Below are 22028 nucleotides of genomic sequence, written 5' to 3'. Positions count from 1 at the left end.
TGGCTGGTTTTCATGTAAAGTAATTGTTACACCTCACTGAGTACATACTGACCAGCGAATATGCTTTTCCTGTGTTATGAGGAAAAGCTCTGAATTAGTCATCGCCAAACTTGAGGACTAAATTATTATCAATATTGTCTTTCATATTCAATTTAGTAAAACTCTGTGGCTTTGTTGACAAGCATTTTCTAGTACATAGCTACATGAGTTAATCTCTTGATTAACTCATCTGTTAACAGATAGTCCTCGTACGAAATACTTTTAATTATTCTCATGTCCCTGATGATTTCATGCTTTGTGTCTTAGATTCTCTATTAACATTAATAATTTCCCCCGTGGGTGGGAGAGATGGCCCAGTGGTTAAAAATGCTTCTTCTTAGACTCACAAAAGATCCAGGTTTGGTTCCCAACACCCATGTAGGGTAGCTCACTATTACCAATACTGCCAGCTCCAGGGAGCATGACACCTCTGTCCTCGGCAAGCCTTTGTACTCATGTGTACATATACATAGACAAACACACACACACACACACACACTTTACAATAATTAAATCACAGATACACACATAATTTAAAATAATTAAGTCTTTAAAAATAATTTCTCCTATTTTCTTCATGCTCAAAATTTCCTGATAAAGGTTAGCCATATTTTTAAAAAGTTACTTAACACTGATGTCTTTAAATTTATTATACTTCATCTTCACCTAAAATAGCATTTAAACTTTTTTTTTGAGATTTTATAATTTGTTATTTTCCTCCCTTTCCTCCCTCCAAATCTTCCTATATACCGTCCCTGCTCTCCTTCAAATTGATGACCTGTTTTTTGAAAAGTGTTATTGTTAGTTATTATTAAAGAAATATGAGGCTGGGGTCAACCGATCTTCTATGCCAGAGGTTTAGTAAGTGGGTATGGAGGGAGTGGGAGAACAGGACATGGTGGGGAGAGAGAAAGAAAGGGGAATGGGGCACCGAGAGAGAGAGAGAGAGAAAGAGAGAGAGAGAGAGAGAGAAAGAGAAAGAGAGAGAGAGAGAAAGAGAGAGAAAGAGAGAAAGAGAGAGAAAGAGAAAGAGGAGAGTAAGAGAGAGACCACATGACAGGGTTGGCCCTTTAAGGGGCAAGGTAACCACACCTTCCACCTGGCTGGTGACACATGATGACATCATAAGTTGCTGGGTAACCCAGGAGCAGGTTGTGTTCCAAAATACTAACAGTTATAGCAGTCATATATGTATGTATACATACATGTATATTCCCAAACATAATCTGTTCAGTCTATACAATGCTACTTGTATGTGTTTTAAGGACTAGCTGTTTGGTACTGGAGGTCCTCTCCCCTGGGGAAGGCCATCTCTCCCACTCCCAGTTTTCCAGTTGATTATAGTTCTTTGTGTAGGCCTGAGGCCTCATGGGCTTTTCCCCATCCACCTTGGCCTGTTCATTGGTGTCATTCTTGTTCGGCTCATGTTTGAGGGCAGGCATGGTGGTGAGACTTTACTAAATTCTTTTCCCCGTCATTGGACCAAATCTTGAGTTCCAATATTTACAAAGTTTTAGTTTTCTCAGTTTACATGCTAAAATACGAAAACATTTCTATTGGCATTAAGGTAATTTATAGAAATCCTGTCTCCAAATTATAAATTGAAATGTTTTCAGTTATGTAGGTTTGATACAGTATCATACTTTCTTTATGACAAGTAAAAATTACATATAGCGAACAGTGTGAGTTTTGATTTATGTCTGCGGCGTAGAATTGCCAAATCAGGTTTTGAATACATGTGTAGCCTCAGAAACTATTTTTGGTATGGCAAACCCAGAGAAAGTCCACTCTTCATTCAAGTTTTAAGTCTAGAATACAGTTTTCTTAACTACAGTCACCATTATAGACAATAGATCTCCTGGTTTTCTTCCTCCTAACTCACATCTTAGCTTCCTAGGAGCTTCCATGCCTTAGAAACTGGTAACCATTATTTTGTTCTCCTTTATATGGGTCCAACTCTCTCAAACTGTGCATGTGAGTGAGCACACTCAGTGTTTCTCTGTGTACCTGGCTTTTCTCAATTAACCTATTCAGATTATCCTTGTCACAAATGATAGGATTTCCTTCTGTTTCTAAGACACTCTACAGTTACAAACATTCTCTTCCTATCAAACAGACAAATAGACCAATGGTTAATCAAACAGCTGAATCCTTATTCACAATCCCCGGGATGGAGAGACGAGATAAAATAACCATATCCAGATTTCAAAAATCACTGTATAGATGATGGGAGGAAAAATGATCTACAAATAAAACGTGGGTCTAAGTGTGACCTTTCAAACTTGTCACACATTGAAAAAAATGGGCATTTAAGATAAATATGTATTAAAAGCGGGTCCATCTCTTCTTCTGTGTCTCACGTCATAGGTTTTAAGCCCGCCAAACAGTCGAAGCTTGAGCCAGGCAGACTACTGACCAGAGATGCCCGAGCATAAAGGGCCTGATTTGAAGGTGAGGTGAGCGAATATCAACACAGGTCACACAGGAGGGGGGGGGTTCTGTGTGCTCAGGAAGCTTCCATGTAGTGAAGGAAGAGTCAGACCTACCCATGTATGTTCCCTAACTTTCTGCTAAGTACGATTATGCTTCACTATTTGAGCAAAAATACTGAAGGTGCTAAATTAGTCTATTAAGAAAAGCTACGTTGTATAGTCATTTATTTATATAACTGAGATAGTGAAAGGGTAAGATAAACATCCTGTCGAGCATTACAGTGAGATCAAATGAGAGACATTAAATTGGGATCCTCACTTTCATATGTGGCTTATTTAGAGTTGACCTATAAGGTAATCCAGAAGGGGTGACTCCAAGCAAGCTGTAAATGGAATATCTTGTTGATTACCTTAAGGTATCCAACTGAACACCTTTGAATGAGGACTGCTACGTTAAGGTTTTCAATGGTTTACCTTTCAATATTTGGCAGTTTTTAAGCACTTGCAGTGTGAGGTTTACCTGCACCTGAATGACAGGATTTGGCCTTTGTGTGTTTTATCTGGAGTGACAGGGATAAACTGCCACACAGTCCTGGAGCCACTGTGTTGACAGAGGTTGCAGCAAAGTTGATTGTGACTGTGATTATGGAGAAGTGACCATAAGAGACATAGCACTGCCTTTGGAGGAAGAGTCTATAGAGAAACCGTATTTACAACCACTTCAAAGTTAGTGTCTAGTAAAAACTAGACTTAATTCATACTACTACTCAACATTTAACACACTGCATATGTATTTAAAAGATGGACTGAGTGGCAAGAGAGATGGCTCAGTGGTCAGGAGCACTTGCTGCTCTTCTAAAGGACTCAGGTTCGGTTCCCAGGTCAAACAGCTCACAACGGCCTGGAACTATAGCTCCAGGGACTCTGTCCCCTTCTGCTGGACTCTGTGAGCACCCACCGCCATGCGAGCCAATACCGATCCACGTGTACACATATTTAAAATTTAAAACTCTTACAAATAAGACCTAACAGAGTGATCTAGTCGATACAAACAGTATCCTTAGCCCACCATTGCCATGGAGTGATCAGTGTAGACGTGATCTACCCCTTTTCCCGGTGTTTCACGCTCTGACATTAGTGAGCTCCTCCAAAGCTAAATCATGATAGAATTGAATGAATTCTTCATTTATAAAATAGCTATCAATAGTCGTTGAAGCTTTCCTTAACAGTGAATTTTCTTCTTCATAGGTTTACCGCCGTCCCGCAACCCGTTCTGGATGATTACATTATTATGTTAATTCTCTCTACCCTTGGTGCATTATATTGCAACATGCAGTTGTTTATATCATTGCACGCGGGATCACTACTAACACTGCATTACTAGTGTCTTATCATTATTAGGTGACGAAAGAAGCAGGCAGAAAACATCCAAAAATGTTGCGTGAGCTCAGTACACATCCATTTATTAATGCAGATGCCAGCGATTGCATCAGACTGGGCGTTTGGAAAAGTCATTAACAAAGCAGTCGCCGAAGATTTGAACACAAATTAGCCAATCGCACCGGCCTGTGTGTTTTTCAGACCCAGCAGCGGAATGGTTAAGAGAGATGGCGCCAAATCTGCTTCTGCTCCTCGCATACTAGACCGGCATGTTTACACAACACAGTCGACATAACAGCTTCCTGTTCCTGGGGGGGGGGGAGTCTGCTCACAGCTGTGGGTGACAGTGGCAAAGTGATGTTCTGCAGCCAAATATTTAGATACAGACTCTGGAAAGTCAAATCATAAAAAATCCAGACAAGGCAAGTATTTGTAACCAAGTTGCATTTGGGGCATAGAAAGAACGTGAATTACAAAATCATGAGCAATTTACTTGGAGTAGATTTTACATTTCCCCTCCTATATATATATGTATGTATGTATGAAGATGTCACTTTTTGTTTTTCTGCAATACATAGAAGTGCTGCATTCAGCATAGACCACTGAATATTTTTAAAAGAAACATCTGGTCGTAGAGTTAGGTAGTCATAAATATTGTTAGTGTTTTCCCTCCAAGAAGTAACTTATCATAGGAAAGTTAAACAGTTCTTGCATTTCACGACTTCCCAAAGAATGAAATAGGGTAAAGCTGAGACAATGCTACATGGCAAATGCATCAGGTTACCATTTTTTCTTTCTTTCTTTTTTTTTTTTTTTTTTTTTAAATTACAAATGTGATGAGGGGGAGCTTGGCAGTTTTAAAGAACACAGTTTCATCAATATATCAAACATTAACAAACTATTTAGCATTGCTTTGTGTAAGTTTGCTCGGAAAGCATTTCTTCACAGTGATATTTTAGAAAGGTTGGGAACTGGTCAGCATAAAATATTTCCCACCTTTTCTCTTGTAATTTGTATGCAAAAAATCATCACAATATATCTGCAACTATAAAATTACAAACTTTCTAGAAGTTGCTGCATTTCTAGGTGTGGTAGAAAACTGGATCTGCCAGGTGTCTACAGTAAGGTGAGGGTAAACAGAACAGAAGTTGAGTCATAGGTGCTTCCCGATAGGTCACTCTAAATGAAGCTAACAAAGACAACCAATGAACAAACTCCAGAATGTTTTTGTAGTTTACTTCATAGAAGAGAAAGTGGCAATGAGAAGAACATTGTAAAAGATAAGTTTTGAAGTTTCACTTTACATCATAATTTTGGCACTTCATGGAACATTTATTTCTCAAAGACCAGAACTGGTATAAAAGTTTTTTTTACATACCTTGTAGACTTTGTGGTTGATTACTGGCAAACATCAAAACGCAGTGAGTTTAAACATTCCCGTGAATTTTCACATGCATGTACGGGTCAAACAACGGGGGGTTTATGAATTCACGAAGACGACATTTTGAAGTATTTGTTTCAGGCACTCTCTTCAGTAGACCTCGTTTCAGACTTGAGCCTCACGAACTCTTTAGCGACATCGTCGCTGGTCCTCTGAGAGAGTATTCTAAGGATGGTTAAGCCAGTTTCGTCCACAGAGAGATTTTTGAGGAGAGGGTACCACGCCCCGTAGCTCCCTTTCTCTGCGATGTTCTGCAGCTGAATGACTGTCATCCCAATTATTCTATCTTCCCGGGCGAAGCAGTAGTCTTTCACTGAGAGGTGAAGTTCGTAGGCTCCTGGGCGGTTTTCAGCACCCAGCATGCTGTATGGATCAAAGATATGAGATGAGTCAAACTTGGACTCAGCTACAGTTAAACTTCACTCACAGCTTGCTATATGGCCAGAGTACTGGATCAACTCCGTTTTTTTACATATTAGATCATTATTATACAGGTATTGCTTAGAAATCAAACATACATTTCCCCCTAGATATAAAAATGATGCTTTGTTGCAGGTATGTCAGACTTTTTGACATCGTCCTCTACAAATGTGTAGAGCTACATTTACAGATGTCCTGAGATGCCTGTACCTGCTTACTTCACTGACGGTGAGAACATCAAATAGGGTTGGTGAATCGAATATTACAGTGTATTAGATAAGAGAGGCTCTGTATCGATAACCATAATAGAACCTGGGTGAGGGATACTGTTGGGACAGTCTCTGTGCTATTTCCTTGTCAGCTACAAAGAATCTTTACCCCTGCCTTCCAGAGAAGCTTTTCTCTCCAGGGGCCTTTTCTCAGGAGAACAGACTGTGAAGCACCATTCTTAAGATGTATAATTGTGGGATCCAGATTGTCCTCTCCTATTACTTGTACTTCAAACACAGTCAACTCCTACTGGATTGTTATGACAATCTAATCCTCTATTGTGGATCCACTTGTCAGCTAGTTCCAATAAAGTTATTTTTGTCTTATTAAAAAAAAAAGATGTATAATTGCTATGTATGTCCAGAGTACATCAGTTTCAGGAGAGGTTGGTGCTACAGTGTCCATTCTTCCCTCTGAAAACACTTAGCCTATACAAGTAACAGCCAGACACAGCTTGCTGCTGTATAGAATGGCATGTTAGGGAGGTAAGGGGCAGGAAGCAGGGAATATTTCTTTCTCTAGCCCTTGTTTTAATCAGCTCAGATAGTCTTGTCTTTCTCAAGAATGTTCATCTATTTGTCACCAGTGGCAACTTTCAAATAGCAGTGATATATATATATATATATATATATATATATATATTTTTTTTTTTTCTGAAGCATCTTGTGCAGACAGATGTTTGTTTACAGGTGACACTGGTGGCTAAACTGGTCATTTATTTAGAGAAATAAGACAAACAGGCAAGAAGATGGCATTCTGATGGGTAAGAATCAGAAGAGCAGAACAAGACAGGAGTGGCCTTGTGTATTGAAATCACTGGCTTTCCCAAGAACATTGGCTTGGTGCCTCATGATATTACAGCTGTATCTTGGCCCAGAAAGTAGATGTTGTAGATGGTAAAGACATTTAAACTAGATCAAGGTTCTTGTGTGACTTGAAGGGAAGGCTACAGACATAAGAGCTGGTTTGTTAGCAGAGTCACTGTGGTGATATCGGGACTATTGATACACATGGCAGGAGACAGGGACTCACTACATAGGGCTGGCTGGGAACCTCCTATGAAGACCCAGCTGCCTTGCCTTGACCATCTGCCTTAGCTCTCTCAAGGGCATATGGACTCTGTTTTATGTTCATTTCTGGGTCAGCTCATTTATACAGATACAGAACTTGAGAATTTTTCTCCATACTAATCTTAAGTTATCCAATTATGTATTTGATATCTCTTGTTAAGATGCCAAGGGATCTCCAAATGAAGAGATTAAAACAAAAATTCTTGCTGTTATCGTCACCACCTCAGTCAATTATCATCTACCTTGGGGATCAGGCCCCAAACCTGGATCAAGGTTCTTGTAGTCAAGTATCTTGCCTTCACAGTGCAATGCCGACATGGCACTGCAGTGCTAGAGTTTCCCCTGTTCCAGCTTCCGGTGGATTTTGAACAATTCCTCCTACAAGGACATCAATAAGAGTAAGAGGTTTTGATACCTCAGTTTCCTGTTGTGTTTGCCTTGAGTAAGTAGGTGCCTTCTCTTCATGGAAGATCTGTTTCTCGTGAAGGGACTGACAAATTTTTCCTTTCTCAACTTTGGTAATGCCCTTCTGTGCCTTCCCTTACAAACCTCTTTTTTTGGACATGTTTGTAAAGTAGGTCTCAATCATCAAACAGTCTTGCATTCTACCTCTAGTCAGATGTAAATTCTCCCATCACATTCAGAAGGTTCATTTTTCTTTCTATCTGGCTAGTGGCTATTTTATCTCCTGGGCTATTGTACTGGAAAGGTACAGGGTATCATCACACACTTGGTCTCGCTTCCCTGTGACTTTCTGTCTATACAACCAACACTATCATTTAAAGACAGATATTTGGAATTCAGCTTTTCATTTGGAAAACCCTCTAGGCCCCCTCAAGAACTGAAAACCGCACTTCTACGTGAAGGCTTCACCAAAGTCATTTAGTCTCACCCTCCTTCCCATTGTATACCGCTTCTTTAAATGTGGCAGCCTTCCACTTGATCATGATAATCACACTTTTTTTAAAAGAATCTCTCATCTCTAGAAAGACATTTCTATGACAGCATTTCAGGCCAGCTGCTGTGTTCAGCGCCTGTAACACCGCCTGATATACACAGCTGCTGAGGAAATGAATCAAGCCTCGCTTGCTTGCCGTGTGGAAAATGGGAGGAGACTTGTGGGTTTTACTTCCCACTCAGAATCTTCCCGTAGGTTTTAGCTGCAAACCAACTAGCATCCAGTTAAGTGAACAAGAAGCGTTTTGTTTCTGACTTACAACTGGAAGGTTTCATTGTACTTTGGTGACCACGTGTTGCTTTTTGTCTTTGTCCCTTGTTTTCTCTTCTTGTCCCCTAGGCTGGGTCCCAGCATGCACACTTCCACGAAGGGACGGAACATGGCGGTGGTCTGCCAGTTGAGGTCGTTGATCGCAATCACTGAAAAGCAGGAGCCAAGTTTTAGCTGATGAGCATGTGGGTGGAATCTAGCGTCTTCCGCTGGGCGGGGGCTTGCATTTGAGTGTGTTCTGACTATACCAACAAGAAACGTCCCACAAGTTGAAACCTTCGATGCCCAGGAAAGCTCCTTTAAAGGAAAAGCTCAACTTGAAGCTTTCATTCATGTGAATGGCCCTTATAAGGCAAGGTAAAACCCTAATGATTTTTCATAAGCACGAGGGAAGCGCCATCATGAAACATTTAGAAAATAGATTAAAACTAAGCCTATGTTAGTGCACATACTTTCAATATCCGTGCAAAAATCAGACCACCATAGATTATAGATATTTTTATAATCAGCATTATTTACAAAACTTTGTCATGGTCATCTAATTCATTATTTCTTTCCCAGTTGCAAATTCCATCATATACTAAATGCTATGGCTGTTTCCTATTTCAGGACTCACAAACAATTCTAAATAAACATGTTTATATCCCTTGGTTGGTCTTGGCTATCAGTAGGAAAGTATCTCAAAATTTCTACTGCTACAGACTAAAACTATGGGGATTGATATGTACATATTTTTAAAAGACACTGAAGAATACTGACCCCTGATTCTGTATAAGCAGGAGTACTTTGGATTTGTTTTTCCCCTACGTATTTGTCATATAATCTCTTCCAATCCATAGAAGTTTAGGAACATGGTGAAATGAAAAGATACATTGGGGGACCAAACTGGATATTAAAATGAGCAAGTCTACAATAAAAATAGAATATGGGAATGTTCAACAAAATGGCAGATTTTTAATGAAACCTTTCAGTTGGAAAGCAGGGCTCATTTGTTTTTATAACATCGAGCCATTTATTAACAAGGAAAACCAGTTAGAGTTCACATAAAATGAGTAGATTATGTGACTAGTTAAGAAAATACAGATCAGTTTGAGAAATTATATTTAATGGTAAAATAAATCCACTTTTGAAATTTAGCTCACAACGTATCAAGTCTTTACATGTTTTAAGGTTAAGAATTTGTTTTTTTTCTGAAGAAGTTTTAGTCACATCCTATAGCAGTTAACATTTAAAAATTATATACAAGAGAAGTGATGGTTTTCATATGATTTCTGTAGATGGTGAAGGTTATTAGGTGATGTATCTGCACCCCAGTGTTGGGCTTCAGAGCTGGGACAAGCAGCTAAGGTGCCTTTTGAACCAAGGCAGACCTGACCCTCAGATTCTCCCAGCATCCCTTGGTCCTTACAGGGCATGGCTAGCACACCCTGCCCAGTACCCTGAACTCTCCAACCCAGGAGAACTCTTCCTACCCCCAGAGGCGCTTCACTATCTAATCCAGACATTTTGGTTCCCTCTCCTCTCTCTCGCTGCATTTTCTTTCTTCCCTCCCTCTCTCCTCCCTCTGAATGTGCTGTCCCCCCCCCCCCCCGCACGGCAGCTTTCCTGAACCCACCGAGAACTGCTCCCCATAAACTTGCATTTGTATACTTTAACTTGTTTTGAATTGGCCCAGTTCACCGCAGAATGGGTCGTATCATCCAGATGTACCTTTTACGGTGACTTTATGCTCTCCAGTCCCTGGGGTGGTGGTGACATCCACATGGACAGAGATCTGGCCGACAGTGTCTTTGGAGGAGCGACCTGCAAATGGAAGAAATGTACTTAGCATGTTCAGACTACATATCTGTGGACATCTGTTTTCTTTGCCTAAAGATTAAATGCTCATGTCTAGTAATATCTCATGTTGGGTACTGATCGATACTCATGGAGTTGACAGTGCAGGCTTTGGACTTGGGTAGAGCCATTTTTTAAGGCCTATTACTGCAAATACTGCCTACCACACATTCACTCAGTAGAAATACATTGGATGCTCGCTGCCTACCGACATGAAAATGTTCAGTTCCCCCCTCTCTGTGCTAATCACGCTGTGCTGATTACATTGTTGCTTTGCACGGTCTTATTAAGAAAGTCCTACACTGTGAGACAGCACAGCCCCAAGAACCAAAACAACGAGTCTGCATGCCGAGCTCCACTCCCATGAAGCTCAGCATAGGACAAGAGAGACTAAGGGACACTAAGCGTTATTGCTATAGGTAAGCTTAGAATGTACACACAGATCACCTACAGGGTCGGTAAGTCCACCATAGTCACAGTGAGTCATGGCTTGGACCTAGCTACAAGAGTCTCGTCATTTAGGGGCAGATAAATAAATCCAGGCCATTGCTGCATTCTTATACATCTGTGATCCTACAGAATCTAGTGTGTTCTTCTGTATCAGCTTTCTCGTGTCTAAAACGAAGAGAATGCCAACCACTTTCCATACTCACACCTATTAATATAACGATTATGAAAACACCAGCTTGAAGCATGTGCACTATTTCACCATATATCTTTTCACTTACAAAATATTGTGACATTGTTTTCCTAGTGTACACGAAGCTGCTACCACCTGCTCTGTGGCCTGGAACCTCAAGCCGACCACAAATGAACTGTTCAGGGAATCTTTCTTGAAAACGAATCACTGAGGTATTTCACTGAAACTGTCCCTATCCACACACAACATGCTTCTATATTCCAGAGACTCCACAGCTCACCCAGAAAACGCTTAAATTTAACAACCATTTTCAGTAAAGTTGCAAGATACAAAGTCAACACACATAATTCAGTAGCTTTCATGCCAATAAAATGAGGTTGCTGAGAAATGAGGAAAGCCATCTCTTTTGAACAGCTCCCACCCCAATGAAGTTCCCAGGAACCAACCCCACCAAAGAAGAAAGATTTCTACAGTGAGAACTTTGGGGTGCTGACAAGAAGGGAGACACCAGGCAATGGAGAGGCTTCATGCTCCTGGATGGGTAGAATTAACGCCGTGACAAGGACCGTATTGCCAACAGTCACCTACAGGTTTAATGCAACTGCCATCAAAATTCCAATGACCAGCCAGGAGTGGTGGCGCACGCTTTAATCCTAGCACCTGGGGAGGCAGAGGTATTTTAATCTCCATGTGTTTGAGGATAGCCTGGTCTAAATAATGACCAGTATATAGTGTTCCAGTACAGCAAGGACTATTATCAGGAAGCTATGTCAAAAAATAAAATCCAGTGGTGTTCTTCACATAATTAGAAAATGCATCTTAAGAGAAGGAAACATGAAAGACCACATATAGCCAACACAGGCCTAAGTAGAGAGCAGGTTGCTGGAGGTGCCCTAGCTGACTTTGAACTATTGTGTGCTTATAGAGTCAAGTGTGGCAGGAGCACAGAAAAACAAAGGAACAGATAAACTAGCAGAATAAGGCAGTCCAGAAATAAACACACACAGCTATGTGCAGATGATCTTTGATAAAAGGTGTCAAGGAGAAAAAAAAAATTAGTTCAGGAAACCTGAACTGCTGAACCTGCCAGAGGGAAACGTAGAAAGTTACAGTTAGGTTGTAGGTACAGGCAGGAATTTTCTGAGCAGGACTCCCATTACTCAGGATACAGTCCCGAGAATCAACACACAAGACCATATGAAATGAAAACGCTGCTGCGTAGCAAGGGAGGCCATCTTGGCCAGCTCTACTTCAGACAGACATCTAGACTATAATAAAGTAATTAAACATAAATCCACAAAACTGTCGGTCAATAAGGGGTAATGAAATGAATAGTTTAAAAAAAACCCATAAAAGTCCAATATTTTAAAGAATGCTCAGCATCCATATCTATCAGAAAAAGGGAAACAAACAAAACCACTACGATTCCATATTACCCCAGTCACGGTGGCTGTGACCAGAAAGGCAGTTGAGACAAATGCTGGAGAGGCTATGGGGAAAAGACACCTTGTCCACAGCTGTTGAGAGTAAGGTACAAAGTACTGCAACAATAAGCATAAAAGGTCCTCAAAAAATTAAAAACAGAAAGACCACGTGACCCAGCTATACCTCTCCTAGGCACATACCTGAAGGAGCCCATACCTTAGCATAGAGAGATTTGTTATGTCTCCGGAACTGAAAAGCTTTACACTGAATGAGATGACCCTGTCTCAAAGACGAATCACCACGTGGCCTCGGAGGCAGATTCTTGCTTTTAATGTTTCTATTTACATAGATAATGGGAGAGTGACTATAGATTGAAACTAGGTGGGAGATCACAGATGGGAATGAAGGGCTGAGGTGTGGTGACAGGTCACATGAGAGCAGATAGGAAGTGAGTGAGTGTGGGGGTGGCAGAAGGGGAGAGGAGGGAAGGAGGAGAGGCAGGGGAAAGGTGAAGGGGGCAAAAACAGCAAACCCAAATTTGAAAAAGGGCATAATGAAACCTGAAGATTTTGCAAGTGATGAAACATAAAATGTTGAATATTTATGGTAAATACTGACTGCATAACCAGGATCAGTATACGGATGGGAGCCTGTTGTTCACCACTAAGATGCCCTCTTAAGTCACCATTTTAGGCTGCATTTGACACTGAGAAGGAATCATTATGTAAGTGAATTTTCAAGGGAGGAAGAGAAGGAAGGCCCCTCACCCCAGATGGTTTCAACAACTTAGACAATAAGAATGCAGACTGTGACAGCAGTAAGGGAACAGTAGGGCGCACAGCTGGGCTCCTGTGATTTAAGAGCAGTGGAAAAATAATCTATACCGTCCCCACACTGGTAATAAGCGTATGCTGGAGTTTTCCTATGCAGGATGATATGCCTCTCGCTTTACTCTCCATGCAGGATCGACCTCCCAGCCCCATACACACATAACTCTAGGTATTTCTTTTTCAAACACTCAGGTCTTTCGCATACTGATTACATTTAAGATTATTCTTAGGCGTATTATTGTGTTGCCTCTGTGTATGCACATGTGCCACCTGGGTACAGTATCTACAGGATGCAGAAGAGGGCATCAGATCCCCTGGAACTGGAGTTACAGATGGTTGCAAACTGCCATGTGTGTGGGCCGGGAACTGCACCTCGCCTCGGTCCCCCAGAAGAGCAGCAAGGGCCGTTAAAACCTTGGGGTCACCTCCCCAGCCCTGCACTTTATCCTGTGTCTGTGTATATATTGTACTTATTGGAGGTTTATTCTTTAGTATTTTATCCTACTCCATTTAAAAGCAGATGCATTTTCTATTATAAATTACACTAGGGGAACCCAGTAAATTTTAGCAACAAGATTTTTTTTTAGTGGAATATTTCCACTTAATCTTTTGAGGCTTGCAAATATACACAGGTACCTCTGAGCTAATAACCTAATGTAATGAAGAACTTTTCCTATTGACACTGTGGCCAGATGTACTGGCTTTACCTTGAGAGCACCAATACCTGATAATGCTAGAAGCAGACACATTAATTACTCTCAAGTCATCATCTATGCCTTCCTACTTGCTCCAAGAGGCTTGTAGACTGTACGTAGCGTCAGTTGTACTTATACTCCAGTGTCAACATGGGTTTGGCCCCTGGAGAATCCTAGCTAGAAGAGAAAGGGCAGGATAGTTCACCCCAGGTGTTTTCTGTAGGTACTATCCTCTGGGTTTCCTTGGATGGCTGGATCCTGTAACAAATTTTCTTCAAGCATCCCACTTTAGGTGCTGTTCTCTTCTCTGGCTTTTAACCTCTTCCATTCCTGTGTAGCTTTTGTCAAAGGGAGGCTCTCATACTGTCCCTATGTCAGTATGTTGTGTTACATCCTGCCTATGTCTTTGTATGTAGTTACTGTTAAATTCTACCCCATCCACCTTAACTTGGCTGTTCCTGTGGGTTGTAGAGTTAACAACATCAGTGTACTAACTATTACAGGAAGGCTTCTAGGATTTCCACAGTATTATTAGGTTCTGTGGATGAATGAGGTATCTTTGGTGAAGGACCACAGGGCTCAACTACTTCGGTATCACACTACTTCAGAGCTGTCATTATGTGGGCCATGGGGGAGGGAGGGAGGAGGGAGTGCTTAATCAGGCTTCTGAAGGTTGATTGGAACTGTCTAGTGGACAAAGGGGACTGAGTGACAGTCAGGCAGCAACTACCACCTATAATTACAGCTGCAGGGGATCTGACATTCAATACTGACTGCTGTGGGACACCCACACAGGTTCTCTCTCTCTCTCTCTCTCTCTCTCAGTCTCTCTTACACAAACACACACACACACATACACACACACACACACACACACCCCTGCAAATAAAGATAAAAACGCTTTGAAAATGTTAGTTATCTTAGCTTTAAATATTTTAAAATTGAAAAGCTCACTATTTTCTAATCATGTTGCGGGGGCCCAGGAAACCAGGCACTCCAGTTGTTTGTTTTAGACATAAAGCCGAGACTAGTACATTGACGAAATTTCTGTGTCTGGGCAGAGTTAGTGGTGGTCTTCTTATGTTTACTGCAAGATTCTGATCATAGATAAATAGTTCAGTTTCACAAGAGGCCTTCTAAGGACTAAAGGACAGACTTTCCATACAAAAATTAACACCATCTCTCCAACAACGGTAAAAATGTGGGAGGCACGATCTAGGGACGTTCAATCATCACGGCTATTTGTTCATGCCTGAACATATGAAAATTAGGAAAAAAATTAAAAAAAAAACAAAACTAGCCATTCAACCTTGCTTAGTGCCCGAGAACTGTTTCTATGCAGCCAGCAAGCCAGCCACAATCTGCTTCAACCTACCATGACTGCCAGCAACTGTGAGCAAGGGGAGCCAGAGGCGTAAGGAGTACTCCGAATGGCTCCCTGCTTCCCTTTCCACCGAGCGTGATTGGGAAGGCAGACTCACGCTGAGGGAGCCCTGGAGGATTTCTTTCCTTCCAGGCAGTTACTTCAGTCGATAAGGTCAATACTCTCATGGAGCTGACTAGTCTGAGGCTCAGACCTTTGCAGCCTCAGAACACTGGATCGTTCTGTCAGTAACCGCAGGTGACTGGAAGGTGGGTATGGATAACTGGATCAGTTATACATGAAGTCTTCTCATGTGAGGATGAGCCAACACATGGCATGTGATAAGGGGCTTTTTGAAAAGCAGACTACAGGCCAGAACTTTAATCACAGGGGAAAGACTTAGAGAAGAAAGCCTCCCTTTGGAAATGGTGTTCCTAAAGCTGGAATAAAATACCGAGCCAGAATCAGAGCAGAATAAAAGCAATTTTCTCTAGGTGGAAGTCTTGAGTTCTAGGAATAAAAAAAAAAAAAAAAATTAAATTCGTTTCAGAAAAATTAATGAAGTGTAAACCACACCAATATCCAGGTAGTTGAAATGTTTAAATTTCATAGATACAGGGCAAAATGTCCTAGAGAATTTCATAAGTCTCCAAGAAAGAAAGAAGAGAGAGTCCAACTGGCTGTTATTTTTTATTCCCCAAAGAGAAATCTAGAAGGAAATGAAGCAAGGCCTACTGTTATGAAAGAGTCGATGATCCTAGACTTTTAAATTTAGCCAGTTGCTTCTCATATATTTATGTACAGATGAAATGTCAAAATTTCAAAAGTTCAGGAATGTTTTGGTATTGTGCCAGAAAAATTACTCATAGACATATCAACCAAAGGAACTCAAGACTGGTAAGACCCTGTGGCCCAAAGCATGGCAGAGACCATGAAACTTTTATTGTTGTTGTTATTATTATTATATCATTATTATTTTTTATATTATTATATTATAATTACATTATGTTAATCAGTGTCTGTGTGAGATGTGAGCATGTGAGTACAGGTGCCAGTAAAGGCCAAAGGCACTAGGTCCCATGGAGCTAGAGTTATGGGCAGCTCTGAGCTACTGACATGCATGCTGGTAATAAAAATCAGGTCCCTTGCAATAGCAGTATGAGTTCCTAAACACTGAGCCATCTCTCCAGCTCCAGTGATGACTATTAAATATAACGATGTATTGTACTTTCACTATCAGGTAAATATTAGTTGTTATGTTTCTCCTGCTCAGCTTCAGCTTATGAGGTTCACACCTTGCATGCCTCTTTCTGCACGTGACACAAAGAATAGCCTCCACAGAGGAACTAGAAGGACAGGGATGATGGGCGGGTTGAGCAGGATCACAGGAATCATGGGTAGGTGAGGCAAGGGATGATGGGGAGGTTGAACAGGAACACAGATGTTAAGGAGGAATGAATTCTTTCATATTAACCTTCAACAGCTTGCTCTCTTGGATTTAATGTTAAGTGTTTTGTAAGTCACTCAGTGGTTAATACATTTTAGTGGAGATTTCTTACAATAAATGAATACTGGTCTTGCCTGGCCTAGACCCAGAAGGATGTAGGGGCAGGGTTCCTCCTATGCAGAACATTGTGCATTCAAATTTGTAAAAAGCAACTATTTGGATAGATGTTCCCACAGTCTAAGATTTACTCAGTAGCAGCTCATAAACATTCCTGGCAGTCCTTTAACTATGAATATCTAGGGAGTCAGGGTCATGGCTATTTTCTGAATTCTAATTGATATGGTGCCTAGGAGAAAATGAGATACTAGTGACCATAAAAGAAGAAGTGAAAGAGAGTTTTTAAGTTATAGAAGTCATCTACAGAAATTTTGTAAAAGGGAAAAAATGATTTAGTCTACGTAAGACCTTACAAATACCTTGTTTACAAGGGCAGAGATATCACAGATAGGCAGAAGCTCAGTCTCTCCACTACATGCTTTGGGTTTGCATCCAGCATGTACTAGCTGGATGACATGGGGCAAGGCGTTAACCCTCTCCGTGCTTCCATTTTATTAGGTTTAAACTAAGATCTATAGGACCTGCACCCTTTAGTTGTAGACATTAAACAAATTATTACTTGTAAAGAACTTACAAGATTATGTAATATATAGAAAGGGTTTTGTAAACATTAGACATTCTTACTGTGGTAGTTTCATCTTATGGAGCTGTGCACCTATGAACTATAATAATGACTGGCGTGGGTCACAAAATAGACCATGGGTCCAACAGTGGCATGAATCTTATGGGGGTAACCAACTGCTTTCTTATTTGATGTAGGGCCAGCTCCACTGGAGGAAATATATGCTTAGTACTGTAAATGTGGCCAGGAACTCATGAGCCGGTTACTTACTCCTTTTATTTTTTTTCCAAATTGCCCTCTAAATTCTCATCTCTATATCCAAACATTTGTGTAGATCTCAGACCTCAAAAGAGAAGTCTCTCTGTGCGATTGGAGGGTGGTTAATGTGGAAAATCGCAACTGGTTAGAGGGCAGAGAATAAGCATCTGCAAAATGCTCAGGGATACAAATTGAACATCTATCTCTATCACCCTGCCCACTAGGGCTCAGGACCATCTTAGAAGATGCCTCTTGGCAGAGTAAGAACCAGAGCTGGGGGAGGGGTGATTAACAGATGGAAGCAGTGTCTTTTGGACTACAGCTATATGTATTACATGGACAGAGCTACAGCAATCATGTGCTCAGCAGCTGTGATTGCCTGCTGAGATGAAGCCAGCAAACTTATGGGCATGCAGCGGGGAGGGGCCCAGGGCCTCCTACACCTAGCTGAGGAGCTACTGACAGTTGGTGGTTTCTGAACGAGGAAGAATAAGTTTTTAAGTATGTGGTCCCTGGTAGGTAGACCACGCTCCTTGGATGGTCTCAACCTATGGGTATATGGGTATCACAAATTGGTCTTGGTGGATTATTAAAAATGAAAAAAAAAAGGGGAGGTCATGAAGTTAGGAGGGGTGCAGGATGAATCAGGAAGGAGTTTCGGGGGGTAATGGGGAGTGAATATGATAAAAAAACATTGTATACATATATGACATTCTCAAAAAATTAATAAAAATATATTAAAATAATCATTACCTCCATTGGCTGAGGAATTTCTTTCCTATGAACCTATCTTACAGAAATACTTGCACAAATGCACAAAGATGGGCAAGTAATATTTTAGTAAGGGTTAAAAAAAATTAGGTGTCTTAGCTTGTGCATGAAGAATAAAACAGTGAGCCATGACATGGTTCTTATAGAACACCATGACTCCACGTGAAGAAGAGTGACGGGCATCCGTACCTGAGTTACAAGCAATGCAGAAACATAAAAAGCCACCCAGCATGGCAGGATGAACAGTTACGCCGCTGAGTATCACGAGGTAGAAGCACGAGAGCCCTGCGCTCTCCCTATCCGTGGGAACACAGGCTTCCCTCGCGTGGCCCTGTTGCATCGACCAGAATGCCACCCTCCCTGCCAAGCCTACCTCGCCTGTTCAGATTGCTGACTGCAGCAACTAATTGAGCAGTGTTGCAGGAAATTGGTGACACGCAGCGATGGGTGGATGGAGCCGTGTCCGCAGTGGTCGGATAATAGGCACCCGGGGAAGGCAGAAGACTGACTTCCGTCCTGTCATCAACCCAAAATGCTTCTCTCACCGAGCGCTCAAGTCCTACCAGCCCAAAGCCATTTAAAAGAATCCAACAGAAACTAGCCTTTTTGTGGATCACGATGCCAGCAAAGCGAAAGAGGCACCGTGCTGCGGGCATGCATTAGAGTTCTCTCCCAGCTCAGGGCTTCACTGTAGAAAGACAAAAAGCTGGAAATGGAGAAGCTACTGTGGGAAGCGAGAAACGGGATGCTGTGGCCCCTCTTGGACACAGCCGCTCATTAGGAAGGGCACAGCCACAGATATCAGCTCCACTGTGTTCTAACCTTTACGGGAATCTGGGCTAATCCAAGAGTTTGGCAAGGACAGAACAGGAGATAACAAACAAACAAAACAAAACAACAACAACAAATAAACAAAACCGCAAAGGACAGAACGAGGCAGATTTGGCAACAGGGAAATATAGAGGAGACAGGACTTCACTCTGTAGCCGAAACGGAGAATCTTAAGCGCACACCCTAGGAAATCTCATTGCTTTCTCATCATTCTCCTAGTCATCCACTTTATTGATTGATCATTACGAGGTACTAAACAAGAGCGTGAAATTTGGAATGTATAATAGCAAAGACTAGAGAGGAGCAAGTAAGCATGCTTTTCTTTCTCTTATCTCTATATGAAACCCACCATTGGGTGAGTGCTGTGGAAAATGAGAACACACAAACACATTCTTGCTTCTCTCCCCACAGGGAAGTAGGATAAAAATACAGAAATAGCTCTGCCAGAAGACACAAATTTTACCATCTCATGGATTTTGCTTTCAGTCTGGTTCAACTGTGTGCGAACTGTGGGCTCGGACACTCATTTTGGCATCTTAGGATTTTTTTTTTTTTTAAACACTGATGAGCGGAGATAATCACACTCCCACCATGAGCTCAAAACAGGAGGTCACCTTGGCTGCAGTCTCTGCCTCAGACATATTAAGGGCTATTAACATTAATATCCCTTTGTCCTTGTGTTTTGACGTGGGTAGGATGATCTAGTTAATTTGTTTTAAAGTAACATCTCATACAGGAATCAAATCTCTTTATTTTGTTTTGAGAGAAATATGTGAAATATTTTAATTTCTTTAAAAAAAATCAAGGCTTTGATGAAACTGAAAAAAAAAATTAATCATTTCTTACTTGGAATGCATATTTTCTTCCAAAAAGCCTTTAATGTCATCTGGTAACCGAAGAGAAATGGGTAATTTCTTAAAAGGATGGAAGCAGAAAGCACACCTTTTGAGGAGACACAGACAGAAATGGAACTGTCTGAAGCCATCAGGGAGGGGCAGAAAGGAAAACAGCCCAGAAAGAACTTCTGAAGACTATGTTTTACACCTGCCATGACCAGCGAACCCTGAGTTCAAACAGCACGGAGGGCTCCCACAGAGCAAGCACTAAACCTGCTTCCCCTCTTCCTAAGGAAAATGCTACCCACGTCTCTTGAAAAACAGCACGCGTGCGTGCATGCAGCAGCAGAGATAAGAGGCAATATTCCGAGGCTGTCTAAATTCTGACTAATTCTTATGGCTCTGTCTCTCTCTGTGCCTTACGGCCCAGTCCTCAATAGAGACCTGCCATCTTTCTTCCAACTCATCCTCTTCTGCTGAAACCACCTGGGTTTAGCCCGCCATCGTTGCCATTGATAAAGCAGGATTTACTGTCAACGGTGTAACAATCCACCTTTAAAACAACTCAAGTTTGGAGTCTAATTGTTTAAAGGATTTTTTTTTTTTAAGGTCTACGAATTGAGGTCCGCTGCGCCCTTCTTTGCACCCACTCCAGCTCCTGCTTGGCTAACCATCATCTCCGCTGATGGAATCCAGGACTCAGTCATTCATTTATTCATTAGGTGTGCATCACATATTCAGTACCTCGATTTTAGGTACTAAAAATTGTCGAGCTCCGTAATTCCTGGGACTCACCAGGTACTAGAGGCACCCAAGGAACGTTCAGCTCTAAACCATGTCTGCTGGCATTGAAGTTTCTGAAGGTAGCCAAGGTTAAGGGGGTTCGGTGCAGCCCCTTGGCAGAGGGGGACCCCAAGCAAAGCCCAAAAGCTTTGTAAGAGTTTGTAGGCTCCCTGCACATCAGAGCTGTAGACAGGCAGTCAACACCAAATGGAATCAGTGCTGTGAAAGAATGAGGAAGACAGAACAATGGAAACCTGGGGAGGGGAGGAAAAGCACCATGGCTATTTGGGCAGGATCAGGGCTGGGCTAGCTTCTCATGGGACCTGGCTCACAGGCCAAACTCCAGAATTCAATGATCCTTCTGTACAGCGGCACTGTCCTCCCCAAACTAACCTCTCAGACGTCAGTCTCTGAGAACCCTCTGCCTGGATGGTGAGGATCTGTTGGTGATTTGGGGGTCCTTTCTGAGGCCACTATCAGCTTCCTCCTGATTGATTATTCCCCAGCCCTGCCACCCAGCAGGTGCCATGTCTTGGGTCCTGGGCAGTGAATCCAAACCAAACCCTTGGCTAGGAGCAAACAGAGTCCCGTGCCGGCTTTCAGAGAAGAGTTTATCACTACGTGGAGAACAATCCTGCTCTTGGTTTATTTGGGCCTGAGTTTGGATTGCTCCTTAGGCTTCAATGGCCTGTCAGAACACTGTCTGAGTAACTAAAAGGCCGGGGGGACTTTGCTACCATGCTATATTGCACTGTGCTGGCACTGGGAGAAGTGTGGAGATGGGAATATTATGCTGCCTGAAGCCACATGCTTAGGAAGAACTGCCAAGTTTATACACACACACACACACACACACAAATCAACAGCAAGTCTGCCTTCTTTCTGAAATCAGAATTAAGAACAGGAGTTATACATTAGGTCTGCCTATGGCAATGAAATCCAGAATACTGGAAACTCTTCGGGCCACCAACCCATTTTCTTCAAAAGTAAAAGACAGAGGAGAAATCTGTCGATGAAAAGGACTTATATATCAAGCTGAAAAGAGAGGTTAGAAGAAACCATAGTTCTAGGGACCTTGTGTGTTAGAGTTGGAACAATCGCAGACATCACAGGTAAGGCCACTGGCTGACTTTGGAGAGAATGTGGTGTCTAGAGCTGGGATGGGGTACAGAGAGGAACTTCTGGGCAGAAACAAGTTCTCTTAGTTAGCCCTGGGATTCTTATCTTGATTTTCTGTGGCTCTGTGTTTTGTGTGTTGTTTTATAAGAACAGTAAAAATGATAGTTCAGTTTCAAGATAATGTCGAAATGTTTTAAAATATACTTAGGTTTTATCCAGATAACAGGTGAAAATA

At 41.7% G+C, this 22028-nt stretch overlaps 1 protein-coding gene across 3 annotated transcripts in view; it reads right to left on the bottom strand.

Moving 5' to 3' along the window:
* Positions 1-4629: 4629 nt before the first annotated feature.
* Positions 4630-22028, bottom strand: part of Unc13c (unc-13 homolog C) — a 483555-nt gene continuing 466156 nt past the window's right edge. For all 3 annotated transcript variants that reach the window (XM_060384763.1, XM_060384762.1, XM_060384764.1), the window contains 3 exons: positions 9991-10083; positions 8270-8429; positions 4630-5655 (listed from right to left, as the gene is read on the bottom strand). In XM_060384763.1, coding sequence (XP_060240746.1) covers positions 5370-5655; positions 8270-8429; positions 9991-10083 — 539 coding nt within the window. In that variant the 3' untranslated portion in view covers positions 4630-5369. The remainder of the gene's footprint in view (positions 5656-8269; positions 8430-9990; positions 10084-22028) is intronic.

The sequence above is a fragment of the Meriones unguiculatus genome, chromosome 6 (genome assembly GCF_030254825.1).
Source record: "Meriones unguiculatus strain TT.TT164.6M chromosome 6, Bangor_MerUng_6.1, whole genome shotgun sequence".
NCBI classification, from domain to species: Eukaryota; Metazoa; Chordata; class Mammalia; order Rodentia; family Muridae; genus Meriones; species Meriones unguiculatus.
This window is presented reverse-complemented; position numbering and strand designations above follow the sequence as displayed.